Raw genomic sequence first — 19302 nt, forward strand, 5'->3', positions numbered from 1 at the left:
TAATGCTCAGGTGAAAAGACTTGGTAATAGAGATGCCTTTCTCCATAATTAATCTCTATATTTAACATCTGAATTTTATTTACTTCAAGTGAGAGTGGCACAGTTCAACAACTAGGCACTTGCATATAAATTGGTGCAATCTTTGGAGGAAATGTTGGGGCAATATCTATAAAAATTTTGTATGTGCATCCCCTTTGACATAGCAATCCTACTTCTAGGAATATACTCTGCAGAAATGCCAACACATGCTACCAAAGATGGATAAGAAATGTTCACTGCTGTTTAGTTGGTAGTAGAAAGAAAAAGACAGAAAGGGGGAGAGGCATGGAGGGAGACAGGGAAGAAAGAAAGGAAGAAAACGGAAAGGAAAGAAGAAAGAGAGGAAGAGGGTAGGAGGGAGGGAGGAAGGAAGGAAGGAGGGAAGAACTGCAGGCAAATGAAGTGCCTAGCAAAGGGAACAGATTTTTAGATAATCATAAAAGAGTATGCTGTGGACATGTTAAGAAGAGAAAGGTTTAAATACGTTGACATAAAAGAAATCTTGGCCAGGTTTGTGCTATATACTGAATGTTTGTCCTCCTCTTCCCCAGCCAAAATTCATGTTATAAACCCCAATCTCCACTGCGATGGTTTTTGGAGATGCGTCTTTGGAAGGTAAACCGGTTATGACCATGCAGCCCTCAGGAATGCATGCTCCTTATTATCATCCTTAAAAGACAGAAGAGATCACTTCCTTTCTCTGCTCTCTGACATGTAAATGAGGAAGAGGGCCCTCACCAAAACCTAACCACACTGGCACCCTGATCTGGAACTTCCAGCTTCCAGAATTCTGAGGAATGTGTCTGCTCTTTAGGCCACCTAGTCAGTAGGAATGTTACAGCAGCCCAAGTAGACAAAGATGAGAAGGGAGAAATGCAAACTCTGTCAGTGTAAATTACAGAAAAATGTACAGAGCTCTGACCATTTTATTTTTAATGTGGAGTATAATTTACCAAAGGAGAAATGAAGGGTATGGGGATTGTGATACTCTGCTTTTTGCCAGCTAAAACTAACTCTCCTTTCCTTGACTAAAAGCTGTTCAGGCTTTATGTTAGCCTTTTAGAGCTGAACAGACTCCATCTTGGCTTCTTCATTTTAGTAACCTTCTCCCCATTAAGTATGGAAGTATAGTATAAAGCAAGGTCAGACTGACCCTGGGCACCCAGAAATGCCTTTGTTGATAAGAGGCCGAGTAAAGTGGTATCAGCAGAGCCTGAAAATGCAGCTGCAGTGGGTGCCCAGAGCCCGCCTTATGTAAGTTGTATGTCTTTCATGACAGCTGTACTCCTCACACCCGGCACTGTTTTATTTCTTATGTATCAGTTTTTCTTTTTAACTTTTTGCTTATTCTGCCTTTGTGAAAAGTTTGTTCCTGCTAGGTTCTCCCCTTCCTGTTAAAACTAGTGTATAAAAGACCACCTAACTTTTTCTTTGGGGCCCAGAGAATTTTGGGCATTAGCCACTCTCGGTCGCCGGCTTAATAAAGGACTCGTAATTCATTCTCAGAGTGTGGCGCATTCCTTGACTCACTTGGGTACAACATTATGGCAATTTCCTGTTTTGCTTTCACACTTCTGCAAAGAGTATTACTTTTATAACCATAATTAAGTATTCGATTCAACACTGAGTCTTGCGTTAGACACTGGGAAGGTGAACATGACAGAGCATCTGTTAAGTCCATTTTTAAATTTATGATTTAGGTTGCCATAGCTATAATAAATTAAATTACATATATATATATATATATATATATATATAATCTGTTTGTGGATTTGGTATCTCTCGCTCTCTGCACTGTGGTGCCAGAGCCATGTTATTTTCATTACGAAAGCTTTATAACAGCTTTTAATGCTGACTGGGCAGACTGTCTCATTATTCAGCATCATAATTTTCTAGGCCTTTTAAAAAATCAATTTTATTGAGGTATAGTTTACATACAATACAATGCACTGCTTAAATATACATTTTGATGAGTTTTGTCAAATTTATATGCCCATAACCATCCAAATAAAAAACTGACAAAGTATCCAAAAGATCATTTGGAATTAGGACTAGTAAAAATTAACATAAAACACTCGATTTAGTGCTACATGTGACAAAGAATTAATACTTTAATATATAGTACACATAAAGTGCTTAAAAATCAAGAAGAGAAAGATACTCCAATTGAAAAATGGGCAAAAGAATTAATAGCTCACCTACAGAAATGCAAAAGGCTACTACACAGAGGATAAAGTGTCAAAGCCTACGGACAATCAAAGACATGCAAATTAAGACAAGATACCATTTTTGTCCACATTTTTAACTTAAAACTTCAAATGTGTATACACAAAGAAAATTTTAAGATATGTAGACAATCTGAACCATCTAGAAGTTGAAGTTATTTATATTTTATTTATCTTTTATTTTCCCCTTTGGAATTTTGTTTCCTGGATGTTTTCTAATAAGGGGTTATCCTTACGACATTCTAATACTTCTAATAATGTTAGTTTTCTCTTCTCATCTCATAAAGTATGTAATGCAGTGCATTCTCGAAATCCACCCCTTAGAAAAAACTATTTCTCCTTAGAAGGATTAGTTTTCTTGGAGAACACACATGCAAACAGACACACACCTGCATGTGTTGCTAATGGTGAGCATGGTGAGATCATCATTGGAGCCGCCCTGCGGTCCCCCGGAGAGAGCGTGGGCCGAGCGGGGGATGCGGGTCACAACGACCCTGCAGGAGCTCACGCCCCAAGGCACCGCGAGCGCAGTGCGGCAGAGGCGACGCCCGAGCCAAGGGCCAGAAAGAGGGCGAGACACGCCCAGGTAGACCTAATTTAACCCTCCCTCTTGGAAAAAGAATGGGGGACGATGTCCAGGGCCATGAATCTTAGTGTCTGTCGCTGACCTTGGGCAGTCCCTGCCACAATTGAGCCTCAGTTTCCTACCCGTAGGGCGAGCTGCCCGTCTTCATCGTTGCACTCTTCTGCTGGTGTTTCCTGGTGCCGGGAGGGACGCCCTCCTCTGCCCAGTCGCTCACCCCCAGCCCTCGGTGGCGAGGTCGCCCGCAGAAACCCAACACCGCGGCCGCGCTCTCGGCTCGCCCGGCGAACCCAAGGTGTGGACGCGCCGCGAGGGTCCCCTGATTGCGGGCGGCCATTAGGCGCCAGGCCCCTTGGCGCTGCGGTCCTGCTAGCCTCGGCGAGGGTCTTACCCCAGCTGGCACGCGCCCCGCTCGCGTCCTTCTGTTGGCCTGTCAGCGCGGCTGGCGCGGGCGAGGGCCAGGGAGGCGCCCCCGCGACACTCCTCCCTCCCGGCGCTGACTCGGGCCCCGGCCGCGCGAGGGACGCCCTTCGGGGTCCTAGCAATCCTCTCGGCGGTCGGAGGTGCGGGCAGGGCCGCTAGGCAGCCCGCCTGCCCGAGGCGCACAGCCGGAGGCACAGGCCGTCTGCGATGCCTCGCCCCAACCCCCAGCCGCCCTCCTTGTGCCAGTCGTGGCCGCCCCTAATCCTTGTCCCCTGGCTCTGGTGTCTCTCCAGGGTTCCGACCACCGTGCCCAAAGGGCTGGGCAGATGGTGCGCAGCGGAAACCTACCCGGTCGGGGCGGTCAGCTCGGTCCCCACCGCACGCCGAGGGCCGCCTAAGGTGTCGCCCAGGCGGGCCGGCTCATCCCGGTAGAGGCGCCATCGCCGGGGCCCGGAAGGAGCGGGAGCAGCGCGGTTCGCGTGCGCGCCGGAGCCTCGCCTCCTCCTCCAGCCGAGCGGCTTTGGCGCAGGGTTCCCCCTGCTCAGGCGGGCCATGTGACCCGCGAGCTGCGGAGCGACCGCGGCCCCCCGAGCCGGCTTGGGAAGAAAGGACGGCAAAAGGCGCCCACTAATGGGCAGCCAGGGAAGAGCAGGAGTCGCCCCCAAGTCACGCGAGCAGGAAGCCTGCTGCTTTTGTGAGGGGCCTGGAAGCCAGTGTTCTGTTTCATCAGGTAGGTGCATAGAGACGTATTCACACCGGCGGAACGATGTCTCTCAGTGCGTGTAAACGCCTCGTGAGAAAGCTATGACTTTGGGTCTTGACCGCTTTTCGGTTTTCCCCAAACCCTTAATTTAAATGCAAATGGCCACGAGAGAGAGAACGCTGGAGGTGTGAGAAGGTATGCACATTGATTGAGAATAATCCCAGCAAATTATACGGGAAGAAGATACAGAATGATCCGAGGGAGGAGAAACGGGGACGTTAAAAGAAAAGCAACAGCCTCTGATGTTCCACCCTGGACTTTCCCTTCTGTATGGGTTTCTACCACACAGTTTGACGGCCTTACTCAGTGCTTCTGATCCTATGTTTGCCTGTCTAGGCCACAGGTTAGCAACTACAGCCCACAAGCTAAGAACGGTTTTTACAGTATTTCATGGTTAAAAAAATGGAAGACTATTTCAGGCATATGAAAATTATATGAATTCAAAATTTGGTGATCATAAAGTTTTATTGCAACAGGGTCATCATTTACATATTGTCTATGCTGCTGCCGTGCAAGGATGATAGAGTTAAATAGTTGTGACAGGGACTTTATGACCCACAAAGCTTAAAATATACTAGCTGATTTGCCAACACCTGCTCTAAAAGATCTGTTCAGTGGGCACGAGATAAAGCATTAAGGCCAGTAGCTGCTCATATGATTTCTTCTTGTGTAAGTAAAATTGATACTAGATAATAATTTCCCTCAGAACCTCACAGACATCCACCTGAGCCTCCATTCATCCTCTATTCTTTCAGCCAGCATTTACTGAAGAATGATTCTGACATAGGACCAACACTGTAGGTGACAATGAAGTAAGAAATGAGGTGTGGATCCTTCACTCAAAGAATCTGTTAGAATTGTTCGAAAGCCTGTTTGTGAGGCTGGGTAGTGTGAGAGATGGATATAGCAGAGAAAGGAAGCTTGGGAAGGTAGTTTCATTTCCTGAGCGAAAGACTGGGAGTCTGATACTCTGATATTGGAAATCAGGATTATAACCAACCTGAGTCGAATTCAGTTCACTGTCATTGGCTCACTGCTGGGGTCTAATCTATTTACTGGCTATGACAAACTCACTCCTCTATGCCTCAATGTTTTCATCTATATATTGGGAACAGTGATGTTTCCCTCAGGTTTGTTGAGAGGTTTACATGAGATAATGTATATAAAGTGCTTAGCGTTATACCTGTTAAAATATCTAGCTTCCAATAAATGGTTGGCATTTATTCATTGTTTAACAAAAATCTGTTGAGTACCTATTTATGATGTTTCAGGCAATGTCTGTGCTGTCCAATGTCTCAGTCACTAGTCACATGTAACTATGTCCATTTTAATTAATTACAATTAAATAAAACGTAATAATTTTTGTCCTTCAGTAGCACTAGCCACATTTTAAATGCTTAGTACCTACATGTGATTAGTGACTACTGTATTAGACAGTACAGCTATAGAACATCTCATCATGACAGAAAGTTCTATGAGATAGTGCTTTTCTAGACAGTAGGGTGAATCCTACTTTGCTTTGAATAAAACCAAATCTCTGCCTTTAGGGAGCTTACATTTGGGTGGACAATAGATAATAAATAAATGCATACTATATCAGGTATTGACAAATATTTTGAATAGTAAAATCAAACGCTTTCCTGTGGCAAATATTGTCCTGAGTGCATTTTATTAACTCAGTCACACCAACGACCCCATGAGACAGGTAAGCCACGTAACTTACCCAAAGTCAAACTGCTAGAAAGAGGAAAAGCCAAAATCCAAACCCATGAAATCCGGCTTCAGAGTTCGTTCTCTTAATAAACATGCTGTATTTCTTCTCAAAGCAAAGCAAAAATAGGAAAAAAATCAATGAAGAATAATAAAATAAGAGGTTAGAGACTAGTGGTGGGTACTATTACAAGTATTATGGTAAACATCTTAACCTCCATGCAAATAGTATATTTTACCAGTTAGGTTTTGGCCAGAAATAACACGCTGCAACAGGAGAGTTTAATGAAATGTCTATTCCCAAAGGTGTGGGTGAAATTAAAGGAAACCAGCAAGGCATAGTGCAGTGCATACCCTAGGGCTTGATACTGCAAGAAACTATGACTAATCCTAGGCCTGATGAGCAAAGAAAGGAAACAGTTATTAAAGCAACAAATGAATAATTGTAAAAGGGGAGACATCCTGTGGGGCCTGTCACGAACAGAATGAGGCAGTGAACCTATGGTGACCCATCAGGGAAAGAGCCAGGAGAATAAATAGCATAACTCTACTTTCCTCCCACCATCTGATCTCCTACTAGTGTCTGCCATTGGCCAAACCCAACCAGAAATCAGAGGGCAAGAGAGCCCTTGATGCAATCTATGTAGCTCAAATTCCCAGGACACAATACTGATTGAATGATCAGGAGGCATAAACAGAAGATATCCAGTAAAGTGAACATCTTCTCTTGTACTTTGTTTGTATAAATAGAACGCACCTTTTGGGACACACAAAAAGTTGCATTAACTATTGTGTCATAATAGAGTAATTCAGTTTGAACATATACCTGAGACATAAAATATTAATCATTACTATTACTCTTCGTAATCGGAAGACTGAGGATGGTGGATAAACAATATGAAACATAACTTAGAATCCCTACTTCTGTGGTTGGTCACAAAATTTAAGTTGAAAATCATAGCTTTCTTCTTCCACTACCCACTGCATGTTCCCCTTCCTCTCTGCCAGCATTTCACTGTATGAGGCTCTTTACAGAGGGACCCCACATTTTTAATTTTTATTTATTTGTTTATTTTTGAGACAGAGTCTCAGTCTGTCACCCAGGCTGGAGTGCAGTGACACAATCTCAGCTCACTGCAACCTCCGCCTCCCAAGTTCCCACAATTCTCGTGTCTCAGCCTCCCGTGTAGCCGCACCACCATGCCTGGCTTATTTTTGTATTTTTAGTAGAGATGGGGTTTCACCGTTTTGGACAGGCTGGCCTCAAACTCCTGACCTCAAGGGATTCATCTGCCTCGGCCTCCCGAAGTGCCGGGATTACAAGCATGAGCCACCACGCTTGGCCCAGACTTTTGACCTTACGAGATTTAGGTTCTTGCCATGCCTCTCTACTGAGTTGCTTCAGTTTTCCACTGATCAGAACCACTGGCTATGTGTGTACTCACATGGACGCGTTAATGAACTTCTAGGTTCTAGATATAGTCCTCCTTGACTTGACTGAGTCGCAGCAACCGATTTTCCATTGGTATTATAATCAATTACTTAGGGCAATATAGTGGCGCCTTTCTTTTCTTGCCCCAGTTTCCAGTTCAACAGGCTGTGAATTCCCTGGTGGAAGCATTTCTTCTTTGGATATTAGAGTTCCCCAATCTATTAAGTTTGTGGGGCTTGGAAGAAAAAATATTCCTATAGTAAGTTTTTTGCTGTAATAGTCAGAAGAATATATCCTTGCTTCCTGGACATCTGAATTGTGGCTATAGGCAAATTATGCCACGCATTGGCTGTTGGTTTCAGGAATATGCTGCGTTCTTGAGGATAGCATCTCAACCTCTCATGAGGTTGTCTCACAGCTGGTGTCATAACTGAGCCTTCAGGAGATAACTGTACCATTTAATAATACCAGCTTCTTCTGGATGTTGGGATCTGTGGTAAGACCACTGAATTCCAAAGATATTAGTTAATTGTCATACTTCTTTTGCTGTAAAATGGGTTCCCTGAGCAAAGGTAATCTGTGGTAGAACAAGGCAATGGTATGGTTATTCTCTAAATCCATGAATAGTGGTATTAGCAGAAGTGCTGTGGCCTAGGAAGGAAAATTCTTAACCAGAATATCTCTACAGAGGACAAATGGTTATCCCCTATGGTATTAGGTGTGCAATAAAAACAACCTGGCACCAGGTAGCTGGTTGGTTCTTCTAGGAAATAATGCCGTATCCCAGAACCAGCATTTGATCATTGCTGTTGACAGTTTGAGCACTTAACATGAACAGTAGCAAAATCAGTGTATTATTGAAATTGATCAGTACTATCATTGAAATCATTTAGAATCTGTCCCTACTGACATGGCCATTTAGTACACAGGCCCATTAAACAAGCCCTACTTGACTAAAGAAGCTGATTAACATCTGCAAGACAGGTCATACTAACTACCTGATTCAGATCAAAATATTTTCAACTTTTTCCTGTAATTTATTCTTTATGCATGTTATTTAGACATGTATTTTTAAAGTTTCAAATATTTGGGGCTTCTCTCTATATTTTTATTGATTTTTAATTTTATTCTTTTTAATATATGTAATACGTTAACTATGTATATACATAAAAACTCAAAGAATGTATATGAAATAGCAAAGGATATATAAATATTTTTAAAGAATGAAATATTTTTTTTTTTTGAGATGGAGTTTCACTTTCGTTGCCCAGGCTGGAGTGCAGTGGCATGATCTTGGCTCACTGCAACAACCTCTCCCTCCCGGGTTGAAGCCATTCTCCTGCCTCAGCCTCCCGAATAGCTGGGATTACAGGCATGTACCACCATGCCCAGGTAATTTTGTATTTTTAGTAAAGACAGTTTCTCCATGTTGATCAGGCTGGTCTTGAACTCCAGAACTCAGGTGATCTGCCCACCTAAGCCTCCCAAAGTGCTGAGACTATGGGCTGAAGCCACTGCTCCCAGCCCAAAAATGAAATCTTAAAGGAGAGATATATACATACACATATATATGTATATATATATATTCTTTTATTTTTAAAATATTTTTTATTATACTTTAAGTTCTGGGGTACGTGTTCAGAATATGCAGGTTTGTTACATAGGTATACACATGCCATGGTGGTTTCCTGCATCCTTTTCCCGGTCACCTACATTAGGTATTTCTCCTAATGCTATCCTCCCCTATCCCCCGACCCCCTCCTGTCCTTCCCCTAATCCTCCATCCCCCAACAAGCCCCAGTGTGTAATGTCATATATTCTTTTAAAATCTGTTGGGACATTTTTTTTTTAGCGGCCCAGAATATAGCCTGTCTTGGGGAATGTTTCATATACACTTAAAAAGATGGTGCATTTTGCAATTATTGAGTGTTGTGTTTAATCATTAGCTAAGATCTGTGTAGGAAATAGTGTCATTTACATCATCTTCTGTAATGAGTTTCTTCAATTCTATCAATTATAGGAAAAGTCTGTTAAAATAAACACATAATTGTAAATTTGTTTATTTCTCCTTTTAGTTGTATAAGTTTTTGTTTCACATTTTTTTTTGTTTGGGCACATATGTGTTTATGATTGTGATATCTTTTATCATTATGAAATAACTTTGTTTCTGGCAGTAATTTTTGTCTTTAAGTTTGTGATATTAAAATAGTGTCTCTAGCATCCCCATGCTTTTTTTTCTTTGCACATCTAATAAATTTTGGTTGAAGACTGGACATTGTAGATAATATATTGTAGCAACTCTGAATTCTGTTATATTGTTCTGAAGATTGTTGGGTTTTTGTTAGAGTAGGCAGTTGACTTGCCTGGTCTCAGATTTCAATTTTCAAGCCGTATGTCTCTTGTAGCTGCTACTAACTCTGCTGATTTGTCTTTCTTCCCTCAGCTTCTGCTTTTTTAGACTGTCCCCCTAAGTATCTTTCCTGTGACTAAGTAGATTAGTTATTAGTCATGCATTTGGGCAGAAATTATATTCAGGCTTATTCTCTCTATCTTTCTGCTTCTGGAGTTTTCTCCCTAAACTCCCCACTAAACTGCTCTTCCAGTTCCAAGACGCCCTTTGATATCTCAAGCAAGTAAGGCTTCTGCTTTCTGCTGCCTGAGCTGTGCACATTTAGTTTTAAAAAATAGTAAACTTATAAATCTCACTAAGTGCAGTTTTGTCTTTCAAAGATAGACTCTTCTGATTTTTCTCTGTTTTTTTTTTTTTTTTTCGTTTGCCTCCCTGGGGTGTTACCCACAGGTGAGTAGTTTAGCAGTCAGCCATGGAGTTGGGCAGAGTTTATACTCAGATTGTGAGTCTCCATCATTCTGCTGCTCTCGTGCTTCTAACATTTTCCCCTAATTTTCCACTGCTCTGTAACCACTGAGCTGTGTCCCCTGCCACCTTGTGTTTATAAAGCTGCATTTTTTCTGCTTCAGGAGCTATGGAGATTGAAGAATGCACTCAGTCAAAAAAGTCACATTTTATCAAAAGTAAACTCTCTTCTACTCTTTTCCTGCTTTAGGTTGCTTTTCAGTGCCCTTTTATATTTCATCCATATTTTATAAAAGTCATCTGCCAAGCAGTTTTATCTACCAATTCACTCTGCCATTACTGCAAACTGGGACTCTAATTAGTTAGGTATTTTATAAGTACTTCTGTTTTACTCTGCATGTCATGTAGGCAAAAGGATAGACAGAAAATGGTCTGAAGTAATATATTTAGTTGCCAATAAAATGACCAGCTACTAAATGTCAGTGGTAATTGACATTTTATGTCTCCTTTTCTTGTTCTACAAACCCAAAGATTTTCCCAAAATACATGACTTACTTTTGATTACTCAAATTCACATGTCAAGGGAGGATTTTAAAAATTGATACATAATATTTTACATATTCATGGGGTGCACATGATACTTTGTTGCAAGCATAGACTGTGTAATCATCAAGCCAGTGATTTGGAGTATCCATCACCTTGATTATTTATCATTTCTCTGTGCTGGGAACATTTCAAGGTCTCTCTTCTAGCTACCAGCAGTTTCAAATAATTCAGATTTTCACTGAGTGAAAGTGAAGACATTAAACTTTCACAGCATCACACTGAAAATTTTAGTATTTCAATTAGTTTAATGACAAGCAGTGGGAGACATACTGAAACATGCATAGCTATCAATGACTCAGAAGCAAAAATTACAAAGGATGATAATGAAAATAGGGCAGAGTTTCTGTTAACAAAATTTCAGGTAGACAATGTGGAAAATAAATAAACCAGTAGTTCTTCACTTAGGCTACAGTCTCCTGTGGCTCCTAATCTCATACTTTTAGGATTTCTTTCTAGATATAAAATAGTAGTTACTCATACTCATTCAAAGGCGAAGGTGGGGAAGCCAGTTCTCGGAAAAAAACTTTTTTTTTTTTTTTTTTTTTTTTTTTTTTTAGCAGATTGCCCTAATGGCCCACAACATACAATGAAGGATCAATCTCTAGGGTGCTAAATTTACAAATCTGAGACTCTAGAATAATGGCAAGTATTATTAATACAGTTTGTTGAAAATAGAAAAGACTTAAGTAATGTTAGCAACATTCATTTGCTCTGAGCCTTCCTTTATAGACTCTCAAAGTGGAGGATTATGTCCTCAACTCTCTTCCTTTCCTTGGTTCACTTTACTTTCGGAGGCAGGTAAGGTACAATTTACCTTTATAGGCCTGCATGGCTGGGTCTGAAGAAAAAGAGGAGAGGGAAATCATCCCATCCTGCGGATGGGTGCAGAGCAGAGTGGGAAGGGGTTTTGCATAAAATTTTACGGGCAGAATGCAAGTACTGGCTACTGTTCCTCCTGTGGTCCTACAGGGCCTCAGTAAAAGTTTCCAAAATTACAAAAATTCTTGTTGCAATTATATTTATGATGAAATCATTAGAAGGTCTGGTTTCACATTAAGATGATATACCTTTTGGTTTTTATTTAACTTCAAACTTCAAAAAAATGTGAAAAAATCTGTAAAGATTTTAAAAATTCTCTAAAGGTAATATTTCATCCTGTTTGTTTTATTTTTACATATGTATTATTTGTATGTCAACCTAAATAATAGAGAGAGCCTCTCTAAAAGAAAAGATGTTTATTTGGGAGTTGAACATTGCAATGGCAATGTACATGCCATAGAAACTAAGTACATATTCAGGGAGGTAATGAGAGACAAAGATTTTTTATTTTTGTTTTGATTACACAATTATTTTGAAAGAATTATCCTTGGCAAGGATTGCTGAGTCTGTCCCACAGACTCTGGCTGAGTGAGGGATGAAAGGAGTACTCAGACACAGGTACAGAGTGCGAAAGAACAGCTAGGGCACTGCTGGCAGAGTGAGCAGTCCTGATAAGCCGGAGCCGCTTATACTTATTTAGTACTGTTATAACGTCAAAGGCCTGGAGCCAACACAACTTCTGGGGAATTAATACAGTCTTCCCTCCATGCAAGGAGCAGTCTTGTGTGTGGATGATCATAGATCGGTCTCCAGATGACATAAGTAAGTCATCTTATCTAGATAGATTTCTTTTTTTTTTTTTTTTTAGATGGAGTTTCGCTCTTGTTACCCAGGCTGGAGTGCAATGGCGCGATCTCGGTTTACTGCAACCTCCGCCTCCTGGGTTCAAGCAATTCTCCTGCCTCAGCCTCCTGAGTAGCTGGGATTACAGGCATGGGCCACCATGCCCAGCTAATTTTTTGTATTTTTAGTAGAGATGGGGTTTCACCATGTTGACCAGGATGGTCTCGATCTCTTGACCTTGTGATCCACCCGCCTCGGCCTCCCAAAGTGCTGGGATTACAGGCTTGAGCCACCGCTCCCGGCCGATAGATTTCTTTATACTCCCTTGTTATCTGCTGTTCGCCCTCAACCTCAGGGTAAAAGAATCAGCTACCTTCAGCTTCATTCTTGCCCGAGGCTTTGCAGAGCCTTTGATCTTTCAAAAGGCCAGCTTCTTTCCCTGCAGTTTCTTCCACCATCCTGACCAAGCTCCTACAAAGAATGACTCTAGTTTAAGTTTGGACAGGCAATTGCTGGGCCAATGTCCTTTTAGAAGTACTTTTTTTTTTTTTTAAGGTTGTGATGATCTCAGTCCATGGCTGTGGTTTTTGTAGTCTTTTTTGTTATCATATATGCAAGCATGAGAGCCCTGTCTTCCTGGCCTTCCTTGGCTCTATTAGTCAAGGTTTTCTTAACATTAGTGACTCCAATCTGATTCTGACAACTTTCACACTTCCCCCTTTTGATTAAGCTCTTTCTTTGAAAGCAATTGATTAATTAATCATCTTGTAGTTAGGTTTTGTTGTCTCTCAGTGCTTGATAGATCTGTTCCAGTTGTTAGTCTCATTCTGCTATGAGAGGAGTCATTGGCGATGAGTCAGTGTTAAAACCATTTAGTCATATTTGAGCAACAAGGGATGTTTTAAGGGAGTGGCTTTCAGGCTAAGTATACATAGAGTTCATTATTATATTTGATTTTGTCTGTTTTGTAGTCTTTTGTTATCATCAAAAAGTACTGGGTCACGATTATTTTGTTGAGTTGCACTTTTGTAAAAATTTTAACAAGTGACAAATGCAAAGTTTAAAAAGGGAACATATGAAGTAAAATGAATATTAATATGAGAAGTTGAGTTTATACAATGGTTTTGAACCATGAATTGAGGCTTAAAGATAACTCATTGAATAAATGATCTCAGAGAATTACATGAGCCCTGTTTTAACTATGTAGCCCATTTTAAAATTTTCTGTGTATGGGTCTCAACTTTCTTAAGGAAATTTATTTAGGTAGGGTATGTAGTAGTAGCAATGGTGCTAATATTTTTTTAGTTTACCTAATGGATACTAAATAATTTCTTAGGTTAAGTTTTGTGAAGTTACCAGCAGAAGCTATTGATTGTGAAATTTTATGTTCTTGCCAAGTGAAAAAGGTAGCATTAAGAGGGCAAAAGTTTCATTATGATATGGAATCTTATTTTAACATCTTGGTAAAAGCTGTTTATAGCATGAAAACATTAACCGTTAACTTTTCTTTTTGATTTGTAGTTTGAATGTCTCTGGTCATGACATTGGGCAGTTTGGTGAACTTTTGTGTGGTCCATATCTTAGGCACAAGGCTTGTTTCTTTCTCTTTCTTTCTTTCTTTCTTTCTTTCTTTCTTTCTTTCTTTCTTTCTTTCTTTCTTTCTTTCTTTTTCTTTCTTTCTTTTTTTGAGATGGAGTCTTGCTCTGTAGTGCAGGCTGGAGTGCAGTGGCACAATCTCAGCTCACTGCAAACTCTGCCTCCTGGGTCGCAATTTAAGCAATTCTGCCTCAGCCTCCCAAGTAGCTGGAATTAAAGGCACAAGCTACCATGCCCTGCTAATTTTTATATTTTTAGTAGAGAGAGTATCTCACCATGTTGGCCAGGCTGGTCTTGAACTCCTGACCTCGGGATTCACCCGCGTTGGCCTCCCAAAGTGCTGGGATTACAGGCATGAGCCACCGCACTTGAGCAAGGCTTATTTCTTAAAATCAATTTAGTTCTAGTTTATGGGGCTCTATGAATAAAGCAGTTTTTATTTTGAGTTGGAGAGTTGTAGCCAAATATTGGGGCAGAATAGGAGAATGTAGGATCTAGTCCAGTCTATGGGTAGATAACAAGATTGAAAACAATGTACAGAGATATAATATAGTAACAGGTGTACCATAGGGTTTTTCGAGATATATAATATTATTTTTTAAAAATATTGATCATATAAGAATTTTAGATTTAAAAACCGTTTGAGGCTAGGAAGCCAAATGAAGCCCAACTTTAGATTTTACTTATAGTTCTAAGTTCTTGAGCATGACAGGAAGTGACAATTTTTTTTTATTTACTCATTTTAAGGCTGAGAATTCTTGAAGGCAGGCATTTTTAAAATGTGCATTTAAAAATATGACATTTTAGTTAAAGCCTTGGTAATATAACCAAAGTTTTAAAGGGTATTTTGTTTATAAAGAGAGAGCAGATATTAACTGAAATTATGTAAGTAAAAATAAAAATACTTATGAATGGCTTTTAAATTTTTGGTGAATCAACTAGGGAGAAAAAGCAAATATTTTCATCTTTGTTTACAAAAGTGTACTTTCCCAAGTTTTTCTAAAATACAGATAGATTGTGAGAGAAAATTTTCTTAAATCTGGAAATCAAAACATTTAATTAAAGAGCCAACAATGCTTTAAATAAAAGTCATAAGAACATTATTTGTATCAATTATTTAATTTTATGTAATTAATTTTTTGTTTTGTTTATCTTCTCTAGATAAGAGAAAAATATAAAGCTGTCTGATCAGTAAATCCAGGTGAAAATATATGTTGACAATTTTGAAGACATTTTTATTTTTATCAATAATTTTAAAACCAGCTTATTTATTAAAGATTTATTTAAGTCATATGAACTAAAAAGCATTTGGATTAATAACTTTATATTTTATGTGAGTGTTCATTTATCTAAATGAAAATTTTTATGGGAATTTTGGTCAACTAAGCCAGATTTTGCCATGTAGACACAACATATAATACATGTACATATCTATAAATATATTTAAACACATATATACACAAAAACAAAGAGCTTATAGTTTTTATTTTAGAATTTTAGTTAGGGATAGTAATATAAACTTATCAGTTTGTAAAAGATAGTTGAATCCAAATTGTGTTTTTCATAAAATTGGAACCTGTTCATGTGACTAAACTTTATTTGCTCCAGCTGGTAAGGCTGTGGACCAAAATTTGAGGTAAAACATTTTTCAGGGCAGTTTGATTTTTAAAAGTCTCTTTTACTCCTTTTTTGCCCAGATTTAAATGAGTTTAGGTTTAAACTTTCAATGTTTGCATTGTGGGGAGGACTAGCTGAATTGTGTAAGAAAGATATCTCCAAGGTGCTTTGAATTAGTAACAAATCCATCTTTTGTTTGCTGGTCTGATTTGTTTGATTAGCACATGAGGGCAGGGAAGCAATTTAATAGTTTTTTTAGAATATTAATTTTTGAATTAAGTGTTTTATCATTGTATACAACTGTTAAGCAGGCAAAACTAAATTTGTATTTTTGGAAGGTGTCTATGTTGTTAGTTGCTGTGGAGCTATTATAATTTGTAAAGGCATTAATTTGAAAGCCCTTTAAGAATTTTTTTTTTTTTTCAATCTTGGCTGGAACGCCAGAGCAGTGAGATAGCAGTGAGTTTTATTTCACCACCAGTAGAAAAGCCAACATATTTAAAGTAGGAAGAACAAAATGGAGAGATATAGAACTTAAAAGACTACATGTTAACTCTATAGTTGCAGGTTTTAAAAATAATGAACATTTGAGCTCTGAGTTTTCTTTGATGTAATTTTCCCATTAGTTTAAAAATGTGCACAAGAATAGGCTATAATATGTAGCCAGCTGGAGTCCCAGGAAACCTGGCATGCTTTGATATTTGAGAATTCCATTCTGTTTCTTATTAATCCCTTAAGGGCACAAAACCCTAAATCTTATAAATCCAGGGAATCTCAGAGGGTTAAATTGGTGTTTTAGATGGTGGTGACTGCTCTAGTGGCTTTTAATTAGCCATCCTGCATCTACTGTTTAGGATGTTTATTTTCTTCTTCCCAGAAGATTTTCAGAAATAGTAAAGGAAATGAGTCAAATGTAATCAAAGGAAACTGAGGTAAGAGTACTCATAAAATGTTAACCCAGGTATGCAGATTGAATGAAATACTAAACTAGGCGTGCAACCCAGAGAAGACATGCCTCACAGACTGAATGTAAATTCTGTAGAAAGCAAGAATATTCTTGTCTTTATACCAGAAAGGACTTACCAGAAAAGACTGAACACGAAGTATTTTATAGCCAGAAGGAATGTAAGATTTCTTGTTAAAGTGGCCTTATCTAAACCAGATCCCAAATAAAGTAAAAAAGCCTCTGCCCAGTGGAAAGAGGCTCAGCTCATAAGGGCCAAAAAGGTGAGCTGTGGAAGTGGAGGGATCAAAGGGCTCAAGTGAGTACTGCACACTGGTTCCAAATGCCACCAATTTCCTCCAATAGTGACCTTTTGAGATACCACTTCTGATATCATGTATATCAACCTAAGTAACAGTCTCTCAAAAAGAAAAAAAAAAAACGTGTATTTAGGAATAGAACACTGCAGTGAAAATACTCATGGGATAGTAAACTATATTTGTGCTCAAGGAAGTAAAGGAAGGCAAAGGTTTTTTTTTTTTTTTAAAAAAAAAGGCTTCCATAATTGTTTTGAAGTTATTATTCTTGAATATTAAGATACTTGACTGCTAAGATACTTGACTATTGTCACAAGGGCAATACTATTTTGAGGTTGGACAGGCAGTTCCTGGGCAGATGTCTGTACAGAAATATTTTTTGTTTAAGGTTGCAATGGCCTTTTTCAAAGCTGTGATTTTTGTAGAGCCTTTTGTGTTATCAGCCATAGAAATGTGAGATCTCATGGCCTTTCATGGCTTTCTTTGTTGGAATTTTCTTGACGTTAGTGACTCCATTTTGATTCTGATAACTTTCACAATATTTGTGTGTGCATGAGGGGGTGATTACTTGAGAAAAAGTTGTGGACATAATGTTCCTTTATTTCTAATTACCTCCTTGTCTATTTTCTAAGCACAGAGACATTCTAGACATTGTATACAACCCTAATTTAATTTTTAAAATAGAGAAATTAATATTAATAAAATATATTACCTAATATATAGCCCTTGTTTAAATTTCATCATTTGTCTCACTAATATGCTTTTTAGCAGAAGAAAAAAACTTTAGTTCAATATCAAATCCAGAATTATGTTTTGCATTTATTTGTCTCTTTAATCTCCTTTAATCTGGAACTGTTTCTTGGTCTTTTTATTAGTTTCCTACTTCAGCTATAAAAATTATCAAAACTTTAGTGTCTTAAAAACATGGACATTTATTATCTTAGAGCTTTGAATGTCAGAAGTTCAAAATCAGTCCCAGTAATCCAAAGTCATGGTATCAGCATAGCTGGTCCCTTCCTGAGGCTCTGAGGAGAGAATCCATTTTCTTGTCTTTATTAGTTTTTAGGGCTCTCACATATTATTGGTTCATTGAGCCACTTCCTTGCATTACTGTAACCCCTTAATTGCATCACCACATCTGTGACTACTAACTCTGACTCTCCTGCCTCCTTCTTATAAGGACACTTGTGACTATAATGGGCCTATCCATATAATCCAGATAATCTCTGCATGTCAAGATACTTAATTTAATGACATTTGCAAGGGCTTTTTAAAACGATGTATGGTGACATATTCACAGGCAATAGATATCTTTGGGGAGCATTAGTCAGCCCACCACAGTGCACATGATACAATATGTTTTTGAAAGTCATTGTGAGTCCTTTTGTAAAGAAGATAGATGGAAATGAAGGCAGAAAAGCAGGGAAAAGAAGATAATGAGTGGGAAATTAAAAGAAGCTCAGGAAAAGGAGGAGACAAGAAGATAACCTATTAGTTTGCATTTCTGGTTTGGCAAACTGCTGAAGATCAAGATCCCCTTCTTGTTAGGAGTAAGGAAGAAAGCAATATGCCTTTTTCTGAACCTATTTTTAAAGTACTTAAATTTTAAGAAAAAGTTGTTGTCTGACATCTGTGCTGGGGGACTGTCACAAGAAAAAGTGATTTATGATTTCTAAATTTTATCCCAGTGTATAGACTATACATTACAAAGAATATACACAGTTATACACCTATGGAATTATTTTTCTGCAAGTAGATACATTTCACCACTTCACAACGCATTGTACAAAAAGTGGATGATTTGCTTTATGTGAAATAGAAGTTGGAGCTTAAAAAGAAAGTCGGCCGGGCGCGGTGGCTCAAGCCTGTAATCCCAGCACTTTGGGAGGCCGAGGCGGGTGGATCACAAGGTCAAGAGATCGAGACCAACCTGGTCAACATGGTGAAACCCCGTCTCTACTAAAAATACAAAAAAATTAGCTGGGCATGGTGGCGCGTGCCTATAATCCCAGCTACTTGGGAGGCTGAGGCAGGAGAATTGCTTGAACCCACGAGGCGGAGGTTGCGGTGAGCCGAGATCGCACCATTGCACTCCAGCCTGGGTAACAGGAGTGAAACTCCGTCTCAAAAAAAAAAGAGAAAGTCAACCTTTTCTCTCTCCAGGATATCCAGCGTGAAGCGACACTACCATTCTTCCCTTTTGCACATACACATCTGACATTCTCCTGGGCCCACAGAACGCGGTTTGATTCTTCTTTGCATTCCCCAATCTGTGCTATAACTGTTACCATAATGATGCTGTAGCCACAACAGAAAAACGTACCCTTAGAATTAGTAATGATTCAGAATATGAGCTGAGCTGAATCTGATGGCTAAACAATGTGGTACCACGGGAACTGAAATCCATTGACCAGCAGGAATAAGAGCCACATGAAAAGAGGAAGGCGATCTTTCAGATTTCCAGACTCCAGTTTGAGCATCAAGTTGGATAATAGATTTTTTCCCCCGAGTTTCAGTTCTTTATTAATCAGTGTAATCTCCAGTAGATTGCATCAACATGATTTCATGCAT

General features: G+C 39.3%; 1 protein-coding gene across 1 annotated transcript; it reads right to left on the reverse strand.

Moving 5' to 3' along the window:
- Window positions 1-3614: 3614 nt before the first annotated feature.
- LOC141582429 (uncharacterized) lies at window positions 3615-4078 on the reverse strand. Its single transcript, XM_074390321.1, has one exon. It carries the CDS (start codon window positions 4008-4010, stop codon window positions 3615-3617), a length of 396 nt encoding a protein of 131 aa, XP_074246422.1. The 5' UTR covers window positions 4011-4078.
- Between the last annotated feature and the right edge of the window lie 15224 nt (window positions 4079-19302).

Source organism: Saimiri boliviensis, chromosome 2 (assembly GCF_048565385.1).
Source record: "Saimiri boliviensis isolate mSaiBol1 chromosome 2, mSaiBol1.pri, whole genome shotgun sequence".
Classification (NCBI taxonomy): domain Eukaryota; kingdom Metazoa; phylum Chordata; class Mammalia; order Primates; family Cebidae; genus Saimiri; species Saimiri boliviensis.

Excerpts from the sequence above, each read along its gene's own strand:
- LOC141582429 (XM_074390321.1), bottom strand. The coding sequence starts at position 4,010 with ATGCACCTACCTGATGAAACAGAACACTGGCTTCCAGGCCCCTCACAA.